At 37.7% G+C, this 20,425-nt stretch overlaps 2 protein-coding genes across 2 annotated transcripts; both read right to left on the bottom strand.

Annotated features, from left to right (window-relative positions):
* Positions 1-1,666: 1,666 nt before the first annotated feature.
* Positions 1,667-4,336, bottom strand: LOC131300539 (uncharacterized). Its single transcript, XM_058326439.1, has 3 exons — positions 3,811-4,336; positions 2,548-2,806; positions 1,667-2,286 (listed from the first exon to the last, which is right to left on the bottom strand). Exons 1-3 carry the CDS (start codon positions 4,173-4,175, stop codon positions 1,867-1,869), a joined length of 1,044 nt encoding a protein of 347 aa, XP_058182422.1. The 5' UTR covers positions 4,176-4,336; the 3' UTR covers positions 1,667-1,866.
* A 9,679-nt stretch (positions 4,337-14,015) lies between these two features.
* LOC131300535 (uncharacterized) lies at positions 14,016-19,851 on the bottom strand. The gene is made up of 6 exons (XM_058326433.1): positions 19,432-19,851; positions 16,275-16,539; positions 15,706-16,013; positions 14,913-15,030; positions 14,662-14,802; positions 14,016-14,329 (listed from the first exon to the last, which is right to left on the bottom strand). Exons 1-6 carry the CDS (start codon positions 19,755-19,757, stop codon positions 14,243-14,245), a joined length of 1,245 nt encoding a protein of 414 aa, XP_058182416.1. The 5' UTR covers positions 19,758-19,851; the 3' UTR covers positions 14,016-14,242.
* Positions 19,852-20,425: the final 574 nt, after the last annotated feature.

The raw sequence follows: 20,425 nt of genomic DNA, 5'->3' as shown, positions 1-20,425 counted from the left end.
CTCCCTCCCCTGCTGCTAATTCCATTTCCTTCACCTCCTCCCGAGTAACATAACTCCCCTCCCGCGACATACCCGAGTTGCAATCGGGGCACAAAGCTTCAGAGTCGTTCGAGACATAAGAGCATGTACATCAATACACAGTATAATACCTACTCAAAAAGGTCCAATTTCTATTTTACCTACCCATTCATTTTTTACTTCCACACCTACATATATATATATGTATGTATTTTACGGTTGCAGCAGATATATAGATCGAGTCCGTCAGGACTAGGAGATCGTGGTCGTCGGACCCAAGCTTTCTTTGTTTGAAGACTTCCGTCGAGATTGATTCTGGCGAACAATAAAGAGATATCGAACCACTATTTCGTGAATCATTTTTTTGTCGCAAATCGTTTGAAAACCATATTTCGAAATCGAAATCGATCATTGCAGGCATATTGCTCTGAAACAACTGGGTGTTGTAGTTGTGTGTTTGTGTACCGCTCAGGGTCGCTGAGGAAGTCGTAGGCCTCTAGGATTTGCTTGAACCAGGCGTGAAGAAGAAGCGAATTAGCAGAGAAATAAAAGAGAGAGAAAATCTGTCAGTGGATAATAATATACAAAGGATTCCTCGTGAACAGTTGCTCGGAATATATGCCGACCAATGGTAGAGAAATGTATTTTTGCTCACCTTTTTAGCTACCTGCTGCATGCCAGTTTTTGGTCATTTTGCTAGGTAAAATACCTAAAAGAGGCTTTCGGAGAATTTGGTGTACATGCTCCAAGGGTGATGCTGATAGTGTTGGAAATTTATTATTTTAATACTGTATTAAATTTCTTTACATTTTTGGTGCTAGATTTTTACAAGTCATATGTATATCCGTGTAGGAAGCTCTTATCTTAGCATTTAATTGGATATCCACTTGCAAGATCATAACTAATCTTGAGATCAGAAAATTTTAAGTGGGATACCTTTGTTGACTTTTGGGAGGATGTGTTTTTGGTTTTTGAATTTAGAGAGGAGAAGTAAGAAGTAGGAGGAGAGGAGCTCTTCGACTTCTCATTTTTTCAGTGTTTTTATTGTGATTAACAAAAAGACGTACAAAATGTATTATGTATATATTTTCCAAATACTCTACTATATTCAAAACACATTCTGACCAAAAGCCAAAAAGCCAAAAAGTATGGTAACCAAACACAACCCAAGCAGAAAGAAAGGAAAAATTGAAATTAGTAACCCATAAATTTTTCATCAAGACTGGTACTTTTATTATAGTAGAAGCCAGAATGGCGTTAATGTTAAAGTTGGAGTTTCCACCAAGTTTTTTCCAAAAAAAAAATTAGGCCATTTTACCATCTCATTCACAGTAACAATAAGTTTTGGCATTTTATCATGTTGTGCACAGTAACTAACAACTTCTTTACCAACAATTATTCACTTATATACCTATCTACAATTTATTGGTGAGTGGAAATAACTTAACATTTCTTAACAATTTATTAGTTAGTGAAAATAGCTAACAACTTATTAGTTAGTGGAAATAGCTAACAACTTGTAAGCAACAAATTCTTTCTCAAAACTTATTCCCTACTGGAAATGCCCCCTAAGTTATGATGAAAGGATCGGGAAAAGAGAAACTTTATCTAATCTGGATCGTCAATGTTTTGGACGGCTGAGATTGAGTGCTGTGAATAAGTTTTTCTATATGTTCATATACATAGCATTATCCAAATGCCTGTTAAGCACTAGTAGAGTTATACACACACACATGCACACATCCACACATCGCGCCAACAAACACGTGCAATTGGAGTTCCCAACGAGCTCAAATCCTCCATACCAAATGACTTGGTTAACATGCTAAAGATCAATGAAGGACTTCATTAGGTTATAATATTGATATCATGAGGCACATAATTAGTGTCCTCTTCTTCTCCCTCCGAAAAGTAAGTTGCACCAAATTGCTCCTCCAACTTCGCGACGAAGTAATCAACCCTCCTCCGAATCCTCTTTTGCTCTTTTATGATATTATCTTGGCGGCAGAAGGTAATGTTGAAACATTCCTCAACCCTTTCATGAAACTCTTTGGACTTGGGCTCGGAAGAAGCAACGGCTTCATTTGGAGGAGGTTCAGACATGGCTTTGCTCGTGCTCACCGAGGCATCCATGGCAGGCCCTGTTTCGCCGACCGTGACAGGATCACGGGGAATGGAACTTGAAGCATCCATTGTCTTCATGCCTCCAAGGAAGACACTTGTTAACACCATTTTTGAATGCAAAGTCGCCTTTAACAGCTTCAAACCCTAGAAAAGAAGGGCATGTATGTTCAATGTCTTTACTACTATGTCACTCATAAGAATTATGTGCAAATTCTCTGTATACAATTACCCAAATGCATATCTGGCAATAACAACTTTTCTCTTATTTTGAACTACAATGACGTGCGATCCATGTTCTAACAAGAATCGCAATATTTGAATCCGGAAGTCCTGGAACGAGATTAACCAAAAAATGGAATAACAAAAAGGAAAACTAAGCAACAAGAGAGGGGGAAACACCAATACCTCATCCATCCCAAAACTCACCACCTTCTCCTCCAAAGATTGAACATTTGTAACATTGAGCTTGCTAAGCAATGCAATACCAGAGATGGTAGACATGGGCATCACCACCAAATCATCCATCACCATATATGTTATGAGACCGTTAACGTAGCCTTCCTCACCGGATAAACCAGTTTTGGCAGGCACAAATGTTACCTCAACCGACATAGAAGACGACTTGCATAGTGGACAAGTAGCTTTTGGGTCATTGGCGACGGACCTATAATTAAATCAGGTTTAAAAAAATTGAAAGAAGAAAATGATTTTGTTAGTAAGTAATGTAAAATTCTAATGTCAAGACGAATTGAATCTCAAGCAAAGTCCTCAACATATGGGAAACGTAGGGTTCGAATTCCGTGCCATCCGCCACAAAATAGAAAATATCTATGAGATCAAAATTAACTCAAAGATCAAAAGTGATTCAATACATTTCATTATATGATTTAATCAACAAAAAAAAGTGGTATTTATAATGATGTTCAAGATTGTCACAAAGTCAAAACGAGCACCAAAAAAATAAGCTCATGGAATTTCATTGCTACACAAACATGGGTTGAATGGAGGTAGTGTAATTTCCGATTGACCGAAAAAAGAAAGAAAGAATGGAGGTAGTGGGCACGTGATCACCTTCACATTCTTTGTTTTGTGTGTGTGTGTGAGATATGGCGATCAAGAGGAGTGTCTGGGGTCAGTTACACGCATCATGATGTCCTCGACTAATCCCCTCTTTAATCCGGTCAAAGGCTAATCATTCACGACTGGATTAGAGAATTCACAAAAAATTATTTTTTTGAGGTAAATCCTCAAGAGCCAATTCGATTAATAGACAGACCAAATCAGAACGGATCTTTACTTTGCTGAGTCTGGTTTCGAAGAGTTCACGAATGACTCAGTTCATTTCCAGCCCTAAAAATAGGTACTCTAAGCAAGCTTTTTGTTCCAAAACAGTTAATGAATCCTTAAAATTAAAATTGCACATACATCACAACTCGAGTAGCAGAGGAGAAACCCGCAATACATAAATGCGTAATGAAATCAGAGAAAACAAAATCACATTAGTTATAAGGGAAGTTTTTTCAATTTTTCCTTTTTTATGTTCATACTCTCTTTTTTGTCTTTTAAAAAAGAAAAAAAAAAAAAACAATACACTTCAACACTAAAAATTAAAAAAAGTGAGTGTGAATATCAAAAAATGGAGTTTGAAAATCAATTCCCAAGTTATACCTAGCACACCTTCCACACTTGTACATCTTGATAACCGCCAGCGCGGGGGCATCATCGTCGGTGAGAAGAAGGGAAGCCTCCGTCGAACGGACCGCCACCTTGGTTTTCAACAGAACCTCCTTGCTCTGGTTGGGCAGCATGTAGGTATCGCTCAGGTTTTCGATGGTGTCGAAGAGGTTTCCTAGGCAGCCGACCATGCTTGTGGCGGTGAGGAGGCGGACAACGGTGCTGACGGGGAGAGAGAGGAGGGTGAAGAGGAAGTTGACGAAGTCTTTTCCGGCCTCGGCGAAGAGGACCCTGTTGTTCTTCGTGTCGACTAGTAGTTTCAGGGTTATCACTTCTTTGGAGGAGGAGGAGGATGCCATGGGTGCAGTTGAGACACTAGTGCTTTTTCATAGGGTTTTGGAGATGAGTGTGGGATTATACAAACACAAACTACTAGGGAAACGAAGTAGGAAATTAGAATAAAGATGTTAGAAAGAAATGCGAACACATGAGTTTACCATTTGGAACAAGAGTACTGAATAGAGAAATATCGAGGGTTTCTGCTTTAATTTATAGATATAAAGGAGAAGCATTTGACAGGACTTCAAGTCCAGACAAACATATAGTATAATTATGACTTCCAACTTTAGACATGAATATCTTTCTACTATAGACAAGGTTAAGCATATCTTACAGTACTGGTCAAGCATATATTAAAACTTCCAACCAGCTCCTTCATGACTTGAAACCACATACATTAGATTTCCAACACATAGTTTGGGCAAACCACCAGATACCCTCATCATCATCAATAAATAAAAAGAGATGGTAAAACAAAAAAACAACCAAATTCTAAACCACCACAAGACCCTTGAACGAATCAAAGTCTAACGCACGCGCATTGCTTCCTCAGCGGCAGTAGGATCAAGTATGCATCAATCCTCAGCACCTGTGTTACCGAGGAAGACGCTTGTTAAAACCGTCTTTGACTGCAAACTTGCTTTCAATAGCTTCAAGCCCTATACCAAATAAGAAAGGGTCAGCTACCTACCGTAAAGTATGGATCATCAAGAAAACCAGAAATTAACACTTAAAAAAAAAAAAAAAACCCAGAAATTAACATGGTTAAAAGAATAGTATGAGATTGATTGAATACCTCAAGCATTCCCATGTCAACAACACCCTTTCCTCAAGTGCACCAACTTCCTTAACAATATTAAATTTGTTAAGCAAAGTAGTAGTAATACTAGAAATAGCAGACATATATAGGAGTCACCACCAAATCATCCATCACCATATAAGTCACCACTCCTTTCACAAATCCTCCCTCCCCTGCTGCTAATTCCGCTTGCTCCCCCTCCTCCCGAGCAACATAAACCGCCTCCCTCTACATACCCAAGTTGCAATCGGGGCACAAAGCTTCAGGGTCATTCGAGACGTAAGGGTGATATTGATCGTACTCATCATCTTCGCTGTCAATGTCATCGCTGTTGTTGCACGCATAAAACCTTTTGGCTACACTGTCCGAAACCTCGTCTAGCAAAAGCAATGGACTAATAATATCTGAAGAACCAATTGGTGCCCTGGGATTCAAGAGGGATTGCTTGCTTGTGTTGGGTTGGAAGTAGGTTTCGTTAAGATTTTCAATGCTTTCGAAAAGGTTGCCCAATGTCCCTACCATAGTTTGTTTCTTGAGGACCTCGACCACGGCTCCAACGGGCAAACGGAGAAGGTTGAATGAGAAATCGACGAAGTCTTTGCCAGCTTCTGCATAAAGGACTCTCTTGCCATTGGTGTCAATGAGGAGTTTTGGGCTCACCTTGGTTTTGGAAGAGGTTGCCATTGCGATGGTTATTGCTCTCCTCTTTTTTCGGCGCACGAAGGTTTTGCCTTTTCTATTTTCTCGGCGTACCAACGATTGACATCAAAGCGATGAACTATGTTAAACAGACGAGATTTGAACAAAATAAACCACTTGAGAGTGCCCTCTCTGGTTGTGTCGATCTCGAGCTATATAGAGAGGGGTGGAGTGTGTGTAGTAAATGCATCTGTCTCGACGAGTCTGGTGATCGATAGAGCTACAAATTAACCATTGGATATTTGTGAGAAATTGAGAATCCATGCAAAGTTTTGAACTGATCTCTTTTCCAACGGTCATATTTTTGTGGATTCCCAATGTCAGTTTAATTTAGTTGGATTTCGTCAGGTTACCAGAGTACTGGTATTTCTTCTCGTTGTGGGGGAGAAATTTTTGGATGCAAATAGGGTGGTACTCGTGCAGCGCATCCAGGACGGCCGGACGGGTCGTCCAAAAATGTAACCGACAGTTTAGATACAAAGGTACCGAAAGGATTTAAAAAAGAAAATGAAAATGAAAAGGTTGTTTCAATCCGGACTATTGGTTGCTTGGCTTGGACAGCTCAGATGCGCTGCACGGGTATCACATGGTACCGGATTTGCAACCAAAATTTTTTCCGTTATGGGTGTTACTCTGTTGAACAGGTACGGTTGAAAAAAGAGGGATTGGATCCTTATATTTTTTTATTTTTTTGTGATCATCGATTCATCATGAAAGGCCTCAAGGGCTATAAAGATCCAGAATCTAGAGCCCTCTGTTTGGAAGAAAGATCCTCAACTTTAGAATTATTCATGTGGATAGGGTAAGATTTCACCAAGTACAATGAAACAAAACCGGTAGAGGGTAAAGAAAGTTTCACGCAAGAAACAAAGACCTCCATTAAAGGAGAAAAAAATAAAAAAATAAAAACGGAGAAATATACCTCAGGTTACCGGAGCCACTGCCTCGGATCTGGTGGCTTATTCGCCGGAGGATGCACCAAACCACCCCAAAATGTCGAGATCTCAACAGATTTGGCCCTCCTGAGATTTGGATTGGAGCCGAGGGAAGTGAATTTCGTCCTCCATCACTGTGACCGATGGAGGTTGGACGATGGAGATCGCAAGGAGGAGAGGTGGCTGGCGAGAAGAGGGCCGGGGTGGTGGAAAAGATAGGGTTATCTCTCTCGAGGGTGTTGGGCTGCCTTTTTTTGGCTTTTCGAATTGGATCCCCATTTGCTTGTCAAACGCTCTGCAGTATTGAAAGTTGGAATTATTGAGGTTCAGTTGGAGATTAAAACAAACCAAATGGAGTATAATCAAGTCGGTTTGTGAACTTTCCAATTCATTTGATAACATTTTTCGAACTTTTAATATGACTAGTCGTGAGAAAAACTAGGTGTCGTGTCACGGCATATGCCTTCCTTGCCTGTGACAAGCATTTGTGTTTCCATGCCTTCCATAGCCCAGTGACAAGCACATATCGTGTCGCACCTTGCCTAGCCCGGTTATAAGCACAAGTTTATTTTGTCAAATTATCTGCTGTCAATCTGTCAGGCTACGGAAATTTGAACTTGAAGTTGATAACTCTACAAAACGTGGGCCGATGTTGAAAGGGTTTATTTTGTGATTATAGAGATGGCACGTGAGTTTTCTTAATCTTCACTTTCTATGCAGTTTACACAAGTGTGTTTTTTCTCTCCCTTTTCAGCTGTTACGTATATAGACTCAAGTGCTGCACAAGCGCTAAAAGACTTGCACCAGGAGTACGAGTCCAGGGACATCCAGGTTGAAAGTCCCTCTGATTAAATTAACAGGATTTATTTTTGCTATGATATGTTAAATTTCTTCTGAACATGCACTTCGTTGTTGTATTCTGTCAAAGTTTTTGTAGTCCCGTGCATACCTGTTCGTAATGATGACTCAATTCTTTCCGCGGCTAAATTTGTTGCGCGGTGAAGTACAATTTTTGTGTCATGTTTGAAAGTATATGTGACAGTAAATATTAGTCGTTATCTTCTGCTCCTTGGTTGTAATATATGCCGATGTTTTCATAGGGAAGTTGGCTGTTCCTGTTGTGACAGTGATAATTGTCCGCAAGAAAATGACATTTCTCGAAGATTACCTGGTTGGACTATGGTCATTCACCGTACGTTAGGAGAAGATTGTGAAAGCAACTCCAAAGATTGTGAAAGCAACTCCAAGGAGTTGGGCCGGTGGTCTCGGCCCAAGCCGTGGAGGTTTGTTCCCTTCTAAGATTTCATGTTTTATTTTCCTTGCTAGCAACTCTTGAAGCTATCTCATCCTTGAGCGCAACTGTGTGAAATGGCTACGAGTGGGTCTATAGAAATTAATTCGAGGTGCGGACAAGCTAATCCAAGACACCCTACATTACCGAAGAAAATGTGAAAACACCTTGACCTAATTCACATGATGCACAAAAGTGACCTTGAAAAAAATTCTAAGCTACAAAAATTAATTTGTGAGAGCATCCTAAAACTTTTGAGATGGTTTGGGTTTTTTTTTTTCGTCTTGAGTCCTTGACCCTTTCCTACAAAAAAGAGAGGAGTATCAAATCATCTCCCTGAGAATTCTGAGAAGATTAGCAAAGCGCCAACCGCCAAATGTAGAAAACAGAACGGATGGAGGTAGATATGGTGAATTAAAAGCTAGCTAAAAGGCCTCTTTTACCCGTCCCATATCGACAGAAAAAGAAGGCTCCTTGATCTAGCAGCTCATATAAGTATTCATCTGAAGGCCGGTGATAAAAATTGCCTTAAACTAATGAGTAAGGAAAACAAAGCGCGCGGTGAGAGCTGCTAGTAGCGCCTTTGTATGCATTAAATTTTGGAGGGGTTAGGTTCCGTTCCGCTTTTTTCGAAAATCTTTTTTTTTAAAAGGAAGGTAATTTTAAATTTAAATATATTTTCTAAAATCTTTTTTTTCAAAAGGAAGATAATTTCAAATTCAAATATAACAAAAATAAAAAATATTTTTTTAATTATTTTTGCACCGTTTAAAAGATCTCAGTGATCTATCAAACAAAATCCATATTGATAGGATCCATATTGATAGGAAAATTATTTACGTAAACACCTGATTTTTGATCTTGAAATTACCATTTTTTTTAAAAACCCACTTTTTCCAAAAAATGGAACGGGCTTAATAGGCTGGCCGAGCGTTGACGCTGCCTACCTAGCAGAACCCGATCGTGCGGGACTCCCAAACCAACCAACACTACCCCAAAATTTCTCACCCAACTAGTCTGGTCTAGTTTTAGATCATTGGTGGTTCTTCCCGTATGGATCGTAACAATGGTCGGAGCCGTTCATTTTTTAAAACTCGAGAACATTGATCACGCCAAAAATCACATCCAGTTTTGGACCATTTGTGGGTTCTTTCTTCGCTTGCAACAGTGGTCGGAACCGTTCACTTCTTAGAACTCATTGAGAGATCTTGCCAAAAATTACGTTGATCCGGTATCAATTGATATGATATAGAAATGTATTAATTTTTAAATAATTGTATCAAATGAGTTGCAATCTGAATCAAATTTATATTTTAATTGTTGCGAGCTCGAAAAGGGCCCACAAATGGTCCTGATCCTCCCTCAAAATTGAGTGCAATGTGTTTGCTAGTAGTGCTCTTAATGGACCGGATTAAATTTAGATCCAATCTGAATTTGTAACGACCCGGATTTTCAACCCAAAATTTTTTTTTTTAAATATAATATTATTAGAATTATTTTTCTTAATGCAATTCTTTTTTTTCTTTTTTATTTTTAAAATACAATTATCCATGCAATATATATATGCATTCTTTTTAAATTTTTCCTACATACACATGCGTGTATGCACACTCCTCCCTCACCTCAAACTCCTTCCGTCTCTCCGTCTCCTACTCAGTCTCTACTTCCTCCCTAACCCAAAAATCAAGCCTTATTCGCCCATTCCAAATCCCATGAATCCAACCCCATTAAATTAACTCTTATCATCTTCTACCAAAATTCTCCTATAAATACCCCACCCCCTTGACCCACGAAATTTACACTACAATATTTCCCACGCCCTACCAGTCCAAAAGAGAGAGAAAAATCAGAGAAAACCAAGTTTCAATCCATGGAGTTTTAGAAAGAGAAAGAAAGAGAGAGAAAAGTGGGTTTTGTACCAAGACCTGACCGAAATCCAATTCGATTGTTCCAAACTCTTCCCACAACCCAGAGCATCCCCAAAACAAGCCTCAATCCGATCCCAAAGTCTTCCGATCAGAGAACCCGAAGTTTTCTTCCCCAAAATTCAAGATTCGTTTTTAAATCAATTCGATCCGATTAAAGGTATTATAATCCTATCCAACCTCTTCTCCAAGTATATTAAGTGTTTATATGCTTAACCCTATGTCCCGAACGAAAAAAATATAGTTTACCGCGCGTTTTCTGCCGTATTCACCAATTTGATATTATTTTTGGGCCCGACACTCTATTTGTAATTATTTGTGAAGAAGATAACCGTTCTGATATTTATTTTACAATCCATCGGATATTAATATTATGAAAAACTACTGATCTGATATTATTTTCTTACAATGTAATATCAACTTAGTATAAAACTTGTTAATTATATCAGTTTAATTTATCTGGTAGATTTAGTTGTTTTTAAATGTAACGAAAAATCTTTTCGACCATCCGAACATTTTTTTTGAATTATTTATTAGTTATCTATCAAGTTTACTAACGAAAAATCTTTGCGACCTTCCAAATAACGTTTCAACACCCAAACTAATTTTTCCTAGACTTTTTGCATCTCAAAGATGATATTTTGTTAAATTGATATTTTTTTTAATTTACTATTTATTGTTATTTTTATAGTGTTTCCGATCAAAAATTCTTTGCGACCTTATAAACGTTATTATAAATGTCCGAATAATTTTATTTCGACTCTCTACATTCTGAAGATGAAATTTTGTTAACCGCAACATATTTTAATTTGTAAATTATTTATTATTTATTTACTTCACTTTCGGCTACTTTATTTAACGTCTTTATTTAAATAAATCCCGTGACCCTCCGAACCCAACTTTTGACACTCCACTGGTTGCGTAGGATCTTTAGGACTCTTATTTAGGTCATAATAAATATTTCAATACTTTTATCTAATTAATGTATTTAAATTGGTTTTTAATTAATATATTATCTTAGAATTAATTAATAAGAGCCCAGAAAATTTTTCCTTTAAATTATTTTAAAACTCTTACTTTATTATTGACATTGTGACTATACAAGATTAAGGGCAACGGCCCGTTCATAATAAGTTGCGTGATTACATTGTTTATTAATTGTTTTAATTATTATTGATTTGTTGTATAGTGCATCGATACTTGATTTGAATGCTAGATTGGACCCTAGAGACATGGGGTGGTGTTGCGAAATAGAACTCATCTAGACGATGCTAGATAATGGATAAATTGGAAAGTTTTATTTTTTTAGATTGCCTGCAGGCGGGATTTTGAGATGTGATGAGTTGGATGTGATGGTTTGAAACTGGCAAAGTAAGCCCAGTGTTGATTGATGAATGATGATTGGCAAAGTAAGCCCAATGATGTATGATGTATTGATACTGGCAAAGTAAGCCCAGTGATGATTGTGAAGTGGTATATAAGATAAGCGAACCCTAGTTATGATTCGGGCATGATAAGCTTTCTTTTGTTGTAATGAGAGGGATACACGCTAGGTACATAACTGAAGTGCAATCCGCGACAACAAAAGAAAGTGAGCTCATGGGACAGGGCATAGCTAGCGGTTGGAGAGGAAAGATCCCGCGGAGGAGATCTTAGATTACACGACAAGTTAATGGATAGTAATAAACTGGTTTATGTGGAACAAATTTTGTCTTGCTTTTTCGCACTATTATTATCCTGCTGCTTGCTATCTGTAATGTAAGAGGGGTGGTTGGTTGGATTATTCTATTGGGTGATTTATCACTCACGGATACGTCTGTATTCTGGCAAATTGTTTGCTTCGGCGATCAATTTGCTAGAGGGCGTAGGATTCACTGGAGATGATTCAAAGATGTTGCAGTTCAACACGGAAAGAATATCAGGAACGAAGATCGAGTATGTTTCGAATTTGTATCAAGCCTAGAGTCAGCTCTGAAATTAATGTGTTTTGAATCAACAAATTTATCTTGTGACTGTAATAGTTAAATTTTATTTTGAAAAATTATATTTATTTAGCAAATTTTCTTAAAATTTTATTTTACTTTGCTTCCGAAAAATCGGGGCGTTACAGAATTAGATTCATATTTTAATCTGAATCTGAAACTGTTGTCGTCCCCATTTATAGTCATTTTTTGGGTTCGTGCCACTTCAATTGTTTATATTTCGTAGTTTGTAATGTTTTATGTAATTTTGAAAATATTGTCTACTAGAACTAATCGATATTTCTCAATAATACTCATATTTCGTATAAAACTTATTACTAATATGAAATATAACTAAATTTTTAACCGATTAAAATAGATTGAGGTACAGACGAAAAAAAAAAGTGTCAGTAATTAGCGGCCCTATTATGTCCAATCAAGCTCGCTTTTACATAGAGCTGTAACTTGGGTGAGTCCTCAAAGTTGATGGTAGCTAGATCCCATACACATTGAGGCAATGCATGTTTTAATCTTTTGATTACTCGGATCAAGCCCAACGGGTCCTGAATTATCCTTATGGGTTGATTAATTCGAGAGACAGATTTCACCATTCACTAAAGAAAATTCTCATTATAGCCGGAACTTTACACTGCATAAATTGACCTAACGTAGAGTTAAGAGCACACAAGTGGGAGTTGAACTCGTGACAGGTTATCATCCACTCATAAGGCCTCGCATTGCCCGGCGCAACGCCCATGTCGTTCTATTATCAAAGAAACAATCACAATCACAATCACAAATAGGAGTAGATGACACATAATTTTAAGCATATTAAGAAGAAGAAAAAAAACACACACACATGCGTGCGCGCGCACACACACACACACGGAGAGAGAGAGAGAGAGAGAGAGAGAGAGAGAGAGAGAGAGAGAGAGAGAGAGAGAGAGAGAGAGAGAGAGAGAGAGAGAGAGAGAGAGAGAGAGAGCGAGCACTCAAATGCATCTCAAATCACGTTGAATTCTTGCTTTTTTCTTAGCTAACCAATATCCCAACACTTAAGAATTTATCAGGTAAATAAACCCCAAAACATTTTGCCAAAAGGAAACCTTCATACATCCATCTTAGTATTGCAGATGCGAGCGAGCTAAGGTAGGAATTAGATGACAACATTAACATTATATTATATTGCAGATGCACATTATATTATATTGCAGATGCGAGCGAGCGAAAGGCAGGACTTAGATGACAACATTAACATTAAGGCATTCAATCCACAAAATGGATCATATTCGCCCTTCAAATACAATAATACCTGCACTTGCCAAGTCAAGATGAACACCATACCTTAAATACAGCGTATAGTTATAATTTTGTGGGAACAAAATTGAAATGGTCCCTGTAGTTTAGTGTTTATTTCAATTTGGTTCCTGCAGTTTGAATTGGCTCGATTTACACTTTGTAATTTTCATTTTGTTCCAACTTGGTCCAATTACTAACTGCCGTTAGCCTCCGTTAACCTTAGACACAAATGAGTCCCTTTTCTAGTGAATTACCGAACCATTTCTTTTTGAACCTCGCAGACTTAAAGCCTTTTCCTAAAAAGCAAAACGGAGTCACTTTTTTCTAAAAATTGGGTTCTCTGGCCGTGTTCTTTTTTCTAAAATACTTGAATTATTCTTCCGATATTCAAGAGGTGACCAGATACACCTAAACTCTATGCCCGGTGGAGATAAGTTTTTTTCTCAACCCCTTTTGTGGCCTGAACTATGGCCGGACCTGATTTTCCTTTACGCGGAGATATGTAGGCAGCTTGATGAAAACTCGGTCCCTTTTGAAAGTAAAACCCACTTCATTTTCTAAAATTCAAACATTTTTCAAAAATATCAAGACCCTTTTTATAGAACACAAAACTCCTCATTTTTTCCTTTCTTTTCAAGAACCATGTCGCAATCCATAGGAATCAGATCACTTATTCAGGCCCTAATCCCTCTCACTCCTTCCCCCCGAAGGCGAACGAGACATGTTTCGATCGAAGATAAAATCCCGAGTGCGACAAATGGAGAATGGAAGCCGTGAAAAAAAATAGAGAATAGAACAATGAGGCTCTGTGTTTCGGTTCAGAGGTATATTAGGGTAAAAGGAGAATGACATATTACGGTTTTAACCCTAGAAAAAGGGCCCATTCGTGTCTGGGGTTAACAGAGTCTAACGACAGTTAGTAATTGGACCAAGTTAGAACAAAATGAAAACTATAGAGTATAAATCGAGTCAATTCAAACTGCAGGGACCAAGTTTACACAAACATTAAATTACAAGGACCATTTCAGTTTTTTTTCCTGATTTTATTAGGCATAGGACCCGGCAGTGACTACTCAGTTCAAAGCCTTCACCGCATTTCTATCTATTTCTAAACGTACCTCCATACGAGATACACTTAAAATACAGATCAACTACTACAACTACAATTTAGAATAACTTCATGCATTGACCTTTGCCTCCCATGCTGCAATCACGTATTTTTTAGCAGCCACGTTCTTCTTAAATGACTCCTGAGAGAAGAGCAACTGCAACACAAGGACACAACAGCGTAACTGGTATTAGGCATTTTTTTATTTCCAGATTTTTTTAACCAAACATATATAATAGGCTTCCAAAATTTGTAGAGGCAAGTATACAAGAGTGTGTGTGTATGTATATATATCACAAAATTTCATATAAGGGCGCCAAACTACACTCACTGAACGTAAATTCAGAATACAGAAAGCTCCCCATTTTTCCTTACCAAAATATGAGAAGCAATTTATATACCAAAAACTGAAATCCCGAAAAAATGATAGCCAAAGGAAACCTTAAATAACACCAGAGTTCGGGAAGGAAAATAAAATTAACTGCACACCTTGATGTAATTATTGACATGAGTCAAGCTTTCAGGGATTTTCCAGCTCTTGAAGTGGTCAAGGGTCACCTCAAGGTGGTACAGCTTTGGCGCCAAACTCAAATCAACAGCACAAACACTTTCCCCATTAATGTATGGTCCCTGATCAAATGACATAAACTAATTACGATAAACTTCCGCTACAAAAAAACAGCAAAAGGTGCTAATTTTGACAGAGGACGAGATGATTCTTTTAGAATAGCGAAACGTACATGTCCCTTGAGATGTTCATCCAGGGCCTTCAACTCATCCAGCAAAGCCTGCTCTGTACCATCACTGGGATCCTTGCTCTTTAAGAACTTGACAAAAGAAGGGAAGATTTTGGGCGCCCTTTAATCTCGCGCAAATTGGAGAACACAAAATCAGTAAAGACAACTCTAATATTTGTTCAACTGAACAACTAAAACAACTGCTAAATTAATCTCCACCTGGAACAATAAGTTCATGGAGGGAGAAAAACTTAAATCCTACAAAAACTAGAGCCGCTGACTCATTCATCGAAAGGATCAGACTTTCAGGCTACCATGACAACAAAGCAAATACAATGTCCATGAATGGAAAACCAAAACTTTATGAAAGGGTTAACGACGAAAAACAAAACTGATAGGGAAACCAAATGAATATAGCTCCTTCAATTCATTGTCCTCTTATAGCTGAACAAAATACGAGCGCAAACCGATTGTGTAGTAGTCTAGCAGTATTGCATGATTGTTGAACAGAATTTAAAAGACCTAAACCTTAGTCACATAATCTTTCAAAATAAATTGCGCCCTGCACTCAATCCTCGCGCTGCACTTGTGCTCTCAATCCTCGCTAATTGCAAATTATAATACTTTGAGATGAAATTTACCGACGCTTTCATGCTTGCGCAAGCGCATGCGGATTATGTAACTTAGCTTAAAACACAACCCAAACTCTTACAAAGCCAAAAGAAAAATATCACAAACACACATAAATACACATAAATATGTAGAGACATATATGGAGAGGGAGAGAAAAGCATACACAGAGGCAGCCTCAGGGGGAGGAGTGAGAGAAGGGTAATGTTGGCGGCGGATGGTAATCTTGAAACATTCATCAACCCTTTCATAAAACTCTTTGGACTTAGGCTCGGAAGAAGCAACGGCTTCATTTGGAGGAGGTTCAGACATGGCTTGGCTCGTGCTCACCGAGGCATCCGTGGTAGGCCCTGTTTCGCTGACCGCAGGATCACGGGGAATGGAACTTGAAGCATCTATTGTCTTCATGCCTCCAAGGAAGACACTTGTTAACACCATTTTTGAATGCAAAGTCGCCTTTAACAGCTTCAAACCCTAGAAAAGATGGGCATTTATGTTCAATGTCTTTACTACTACGTCACTCATAAGAATTATGTGCAAATTCTCTGTATACAATTACCCAAATGCATATCTGGCAATAACAACTTTTCCCTTATTTTGAACTACAATTACGTGTTATCCATATTCTAACAAGAATCGCAATATTTGAATCCAGAAGTCCTGGAACGAAATTAACCAGAAAGAGGAATAACAAAAAGGAAAACTAAGCAACAAGAGAGGGGGAAACATCAATACCTCATCCATCCCAAAAGTTACCACCTTCTCCTCCAAAGATTGAACATTTGTAACAATGAACTTGCTAAGCAATGCAATACCAGAGATGGTAGACATGGGCATCACCACCAAATCATCCATCACCATATATGTTATGACACCTTTAACGTAGCCTCCCTTTCCGGATAAATCACTATTGGCAACTTTTGATGGCACGAATGTTACCTCGGTCGACATAGCACACATGCATGATGGACAAGTAGCTTTTAGGTCATTGGTGACGAACCTGTAAATTAGGTTTAAAAAAAAATTAAAACAAGAGAACGATTTTGTTAGTAAGTAATGTAAAATTCTAATGTCAAAATGAATTGAATTTCAAGCAAAGTCCTCAACATATAGGAAATGTAGGGTTCAAATTACGTGCCATCCGCCGCAAAATACAAAATATCTATGAGATCAAAATTAACTCAAAGATTAAAACTCAACATATAGGAAATGTAGGGTTCGAATTCCATGCCATCCGCCGCAAAATAGAAATATCTATAAGATCAAAATTAACTCAAAGATTAAAAGCAATTCAACACATATCGTTATACGATTTAATCAACAAAAAAGTGGTATTTATAATGATGTCCAAGATTGTCACAAAGTCAAAACGAGCACCACAAAAATAAGGCCATGGAATTTCATTGCTACACAAACATGGGTTGAATGGAGGTAGTGGGCACGTGATCACCTTCACATTTTTTGTTTTGTGTGTGTTTGTGTGAGATATGGCGATCAGGAGGAGTGTCAGGGGTCACTTACACACACTTCGAGTGTCAGGGGTCACTTACACACACTTCGAGGTCACTACTACAATAATAGATATGCACCACACTAAGGAGATTCACAAAGATCACAGTTTTCAGTGAAAGCGTGATAAAAAGTGATTCTTAAATTTTTTTATCTCAATTTAAGTTCAAAGCTGAGATAAAAAGTGTGTTTTAGTGCGAAATAAAAGACCTCGCTCTTACGGCGAGATAAAAGAAAAACAACCACACTCTTGCGGTGTGATAAAAGATTTTAGGACGAAAAAAAATAAGATAAAAGATCTCGCTCTTGTGGCAAGATAAAATAGAAAAGATCTCACCCATGTGGCGTGATAAAAAAGAGAAAATACCTCACCCTTGTGGCGTGATAAAAGATTTTAGGGCGGAAAAGAATAAGATAAAAGATCTCACTTTTATAGCAAGATAAAAGAGAAAAGACCTCACTCTTGTAGCGTGATAAAAAAATTTAGCGCGAAAAAAAGTGAGATAAATAATCTCACTCTTACGGTGAGATAAAAAGTCTACCCATTTATGCGCGCAGTCTAAATTTTCACGTGGTGCGGGCTGGTTCTCATTTAGACAGACTTTGAAAAGTTATGTGAGAAAAACGATGTCGTTTAAGAACTTTGAAAAGTTCTTTTTTTCTTTTTTACAAAAGGTAAGAAGATAAGCTCTAATTACACTTATTCCAATTTTTTTTTACGTTTCATCTTCATCTTCACGCCCAAAAAGATCGAGAGATCAAAAGAGAGAGAGAGAGAGAGAGAGAGAGAGAGAGAGAGAGGGCAAATCCCACAACTGGGTTCCACCAGTGCCTAGTTGTTTTTTCGACGACGAGCGGACTGTTCCACTAGTACCTGATTTTCACATGGGGGAGCTGTGATTTTTATGGTTTATTGTAGTAGTGTAGTTATTTCGGATGTCTTCCAAGTATTTGTTTGACACATTAGGTAAAAAAAATAATTATATTATTATGGCTTAACCTTGTCTGAAAAGGATTAAAATCTAATTGGCCGGGAAGCCAGCATTGAAATTAAAATTCAATATAAACACAAAATCCATGTGAAATGGTTAGTTTATAAAAAAAAATCTAAAATTTGTCTATAATGTTATAATCTGCAGGTTGTGATAATTTTCATAAAAGTACAAAGTTCACATTACAACAAAAAATACTATTGTCTACTAAATTTACTAGCTAAGATTAAATTTTTCGTCCAAGAAAATCCTTTGGTAACCAATAACTAATTTTGATTGGCAAAAGAGCAAAAGATCTGTTGTCATATTTTTAAATTTTTTAAACTATATTTGTATATGTATTTTTATATATTTTAATATCATGTTAGTCATATTTCAAAAAAAATAAGCAAATTTTAAAGGGGGAAAAAAAGTTTTTTCACTTTAGGAAGTAAGTATAAATATTTTTGTTTTCCTAATATAATAGAAGTTCTTGGCTAGCTTAGTGGTAAGAGCTTGGGAAATCAACTAAGGGTGCGTGGGTTCGAAACTTGGCAATGACAAAAAAAGATGGTCTAGTAGATACAAAGAAAAGATCACACGCAATGATTTTTTATCTCAGTTTATGGTGTGATCGTTTTGAACTTTCAATCACGGTTATAGACCGTGATCTAAAGTAATATACAATCACACCCAGAAAAGAGAAACAATCACAGCTTATAACCGTGATAAAAGAGAAACGATCACGCCTTTTGGCCGTAATTGTTTCTCTCTTTCAATCACGGTTTATAACTGTGATAAAAAAGAGTGACTTACAATCACACTCATATCCATCACGGTAGCAGGAGCGTGATGAAAAACTTACAATCACGACCAATAGCTGTGATCTTTATGGTTTATTGTAGTAGTGGGTTCTCGACTAATTTCCTCCCCAGTCAAAGGCTAATCATTCACGATGGGATTAGAAAATTCACAAGAAATTATTTTTTTGAGGTATATCCTTAAGAGCTGATTTGTTTAATGGACAGACCAAACTAGGATGGATCTTTGCTTTACTGAGTCGGGTATTGAAGATTTCACAAATGGCTCAGTTCATTCCTAACCCTAAAAATAGATACTCTAAGCAAGCTTTACTTTCAAAACAATTAATGAATCGTTAATATAAAAATTGCACCACACATCACAACTCAAGTAGCAGAGGAGAAACCCGCTGCGATATACATAATTGCATAATGAAATCAGAAAAAACAAAATCACTTAGTTATGAGGGAGTTTTTTTTCTCAATTTTTTTTAATTATATTCATACTCCCTTTTAACAAAAAAAAAAATACAGACACTACAACATTATAAATCAAAAGAGTCAGTGTGGATATGAAATAATGGAGTTTGAAAATCAATTCCCAAGTTATACCTATGACAATTTCCACACTTGTACATCTTGTTAACCGCCGGCGCGGCGGCATCGTCATCGGTGAAAAGAAGGGAAGCCTCCGTCGAATTGGGCTGCATGTAGGTATCGCTCAGGTTTTCGACGCTGTCGTAGAGGTTTCCTAGGCTGCCGACCATGTTTCTGGCGGTGAGGAGGCGGACGACAGTGCTGACGGGGAGGGAGAGGAGGGTGAAGAGGAAGTTGACGAAGTCTTTTCCGGCCTCGGCGAATAGGACCCTGTTGTTCTTCGTGTCGACTAGTAGTTTCAGGGTTATCACTTCTTTGGAGGAGGAGGAGGAGGATGCCATGGGTGAGTTGAGTCACTAGTGCTTTTTCATGGGGTTTTGGAGATGAATGTGGGATTATACAAACACGTACAAACAAGACTGAATAGAGAAAGGAGAAGCATTTGGCATGACTTCAAGTCCAGACGAACATATATGATCATGACTTCCAACTTTAGACATGAATATCTTCCTACTATGGACAAGGTTAAGCATATCTTGTAGTACCGGTCAAGCATATATTAAAACTTGCAACCTCCTTCATGACTTGAAACTACATACATTAGATTTCCAACACATAGTTTGGGCAAACCACCGGATACCCTCATCATCAATAAATAAATAAAAGATGGTAAAATGAAAAAAACGATCAAATTCTAAGCCACCACAAGATCCTTGAACGAATCAAAGTCTAACGTGCGCACATTGCTTCCTCAGCGGCAGTAGGATAATATTGAGTATGCATCAATCCTCAGCCCGTGTTACCGAGGAAGACGCTTGTTAAAACCGTCTTCGACTGCAAACTTGCTTTCAACAGCTTCAAGCCCTAAAAAACCAAATAAGAAAGGGTCAGAAATTAACATCACTAAAAAACATGGTTAAAAGAACAGTGTGAGATTAATTGAATACCTCAGGCACCAACTTCCTTAACATTAAATTTGTTAAGCAAAGTAGTAATACTAGAAACAGCA

Source organism: Rhododendron vialii, chromosome 9a (genome assembly GCF_030253575.1).
Source record: "Rhododendron vialii isolate Sample 1 chromosome 9a, ASM3025357v1".
NCBI lineage: Eukaryota > Viridiplantae > Streptophyta > Magnoliopsida > Ericales > Ericaceae > Rhododendron > Rhododendron vialii.
Note: the sequence above shows the minus strand (reverse complement) of the source record. Positions and strands in the feature narration are given on the sequence as shown.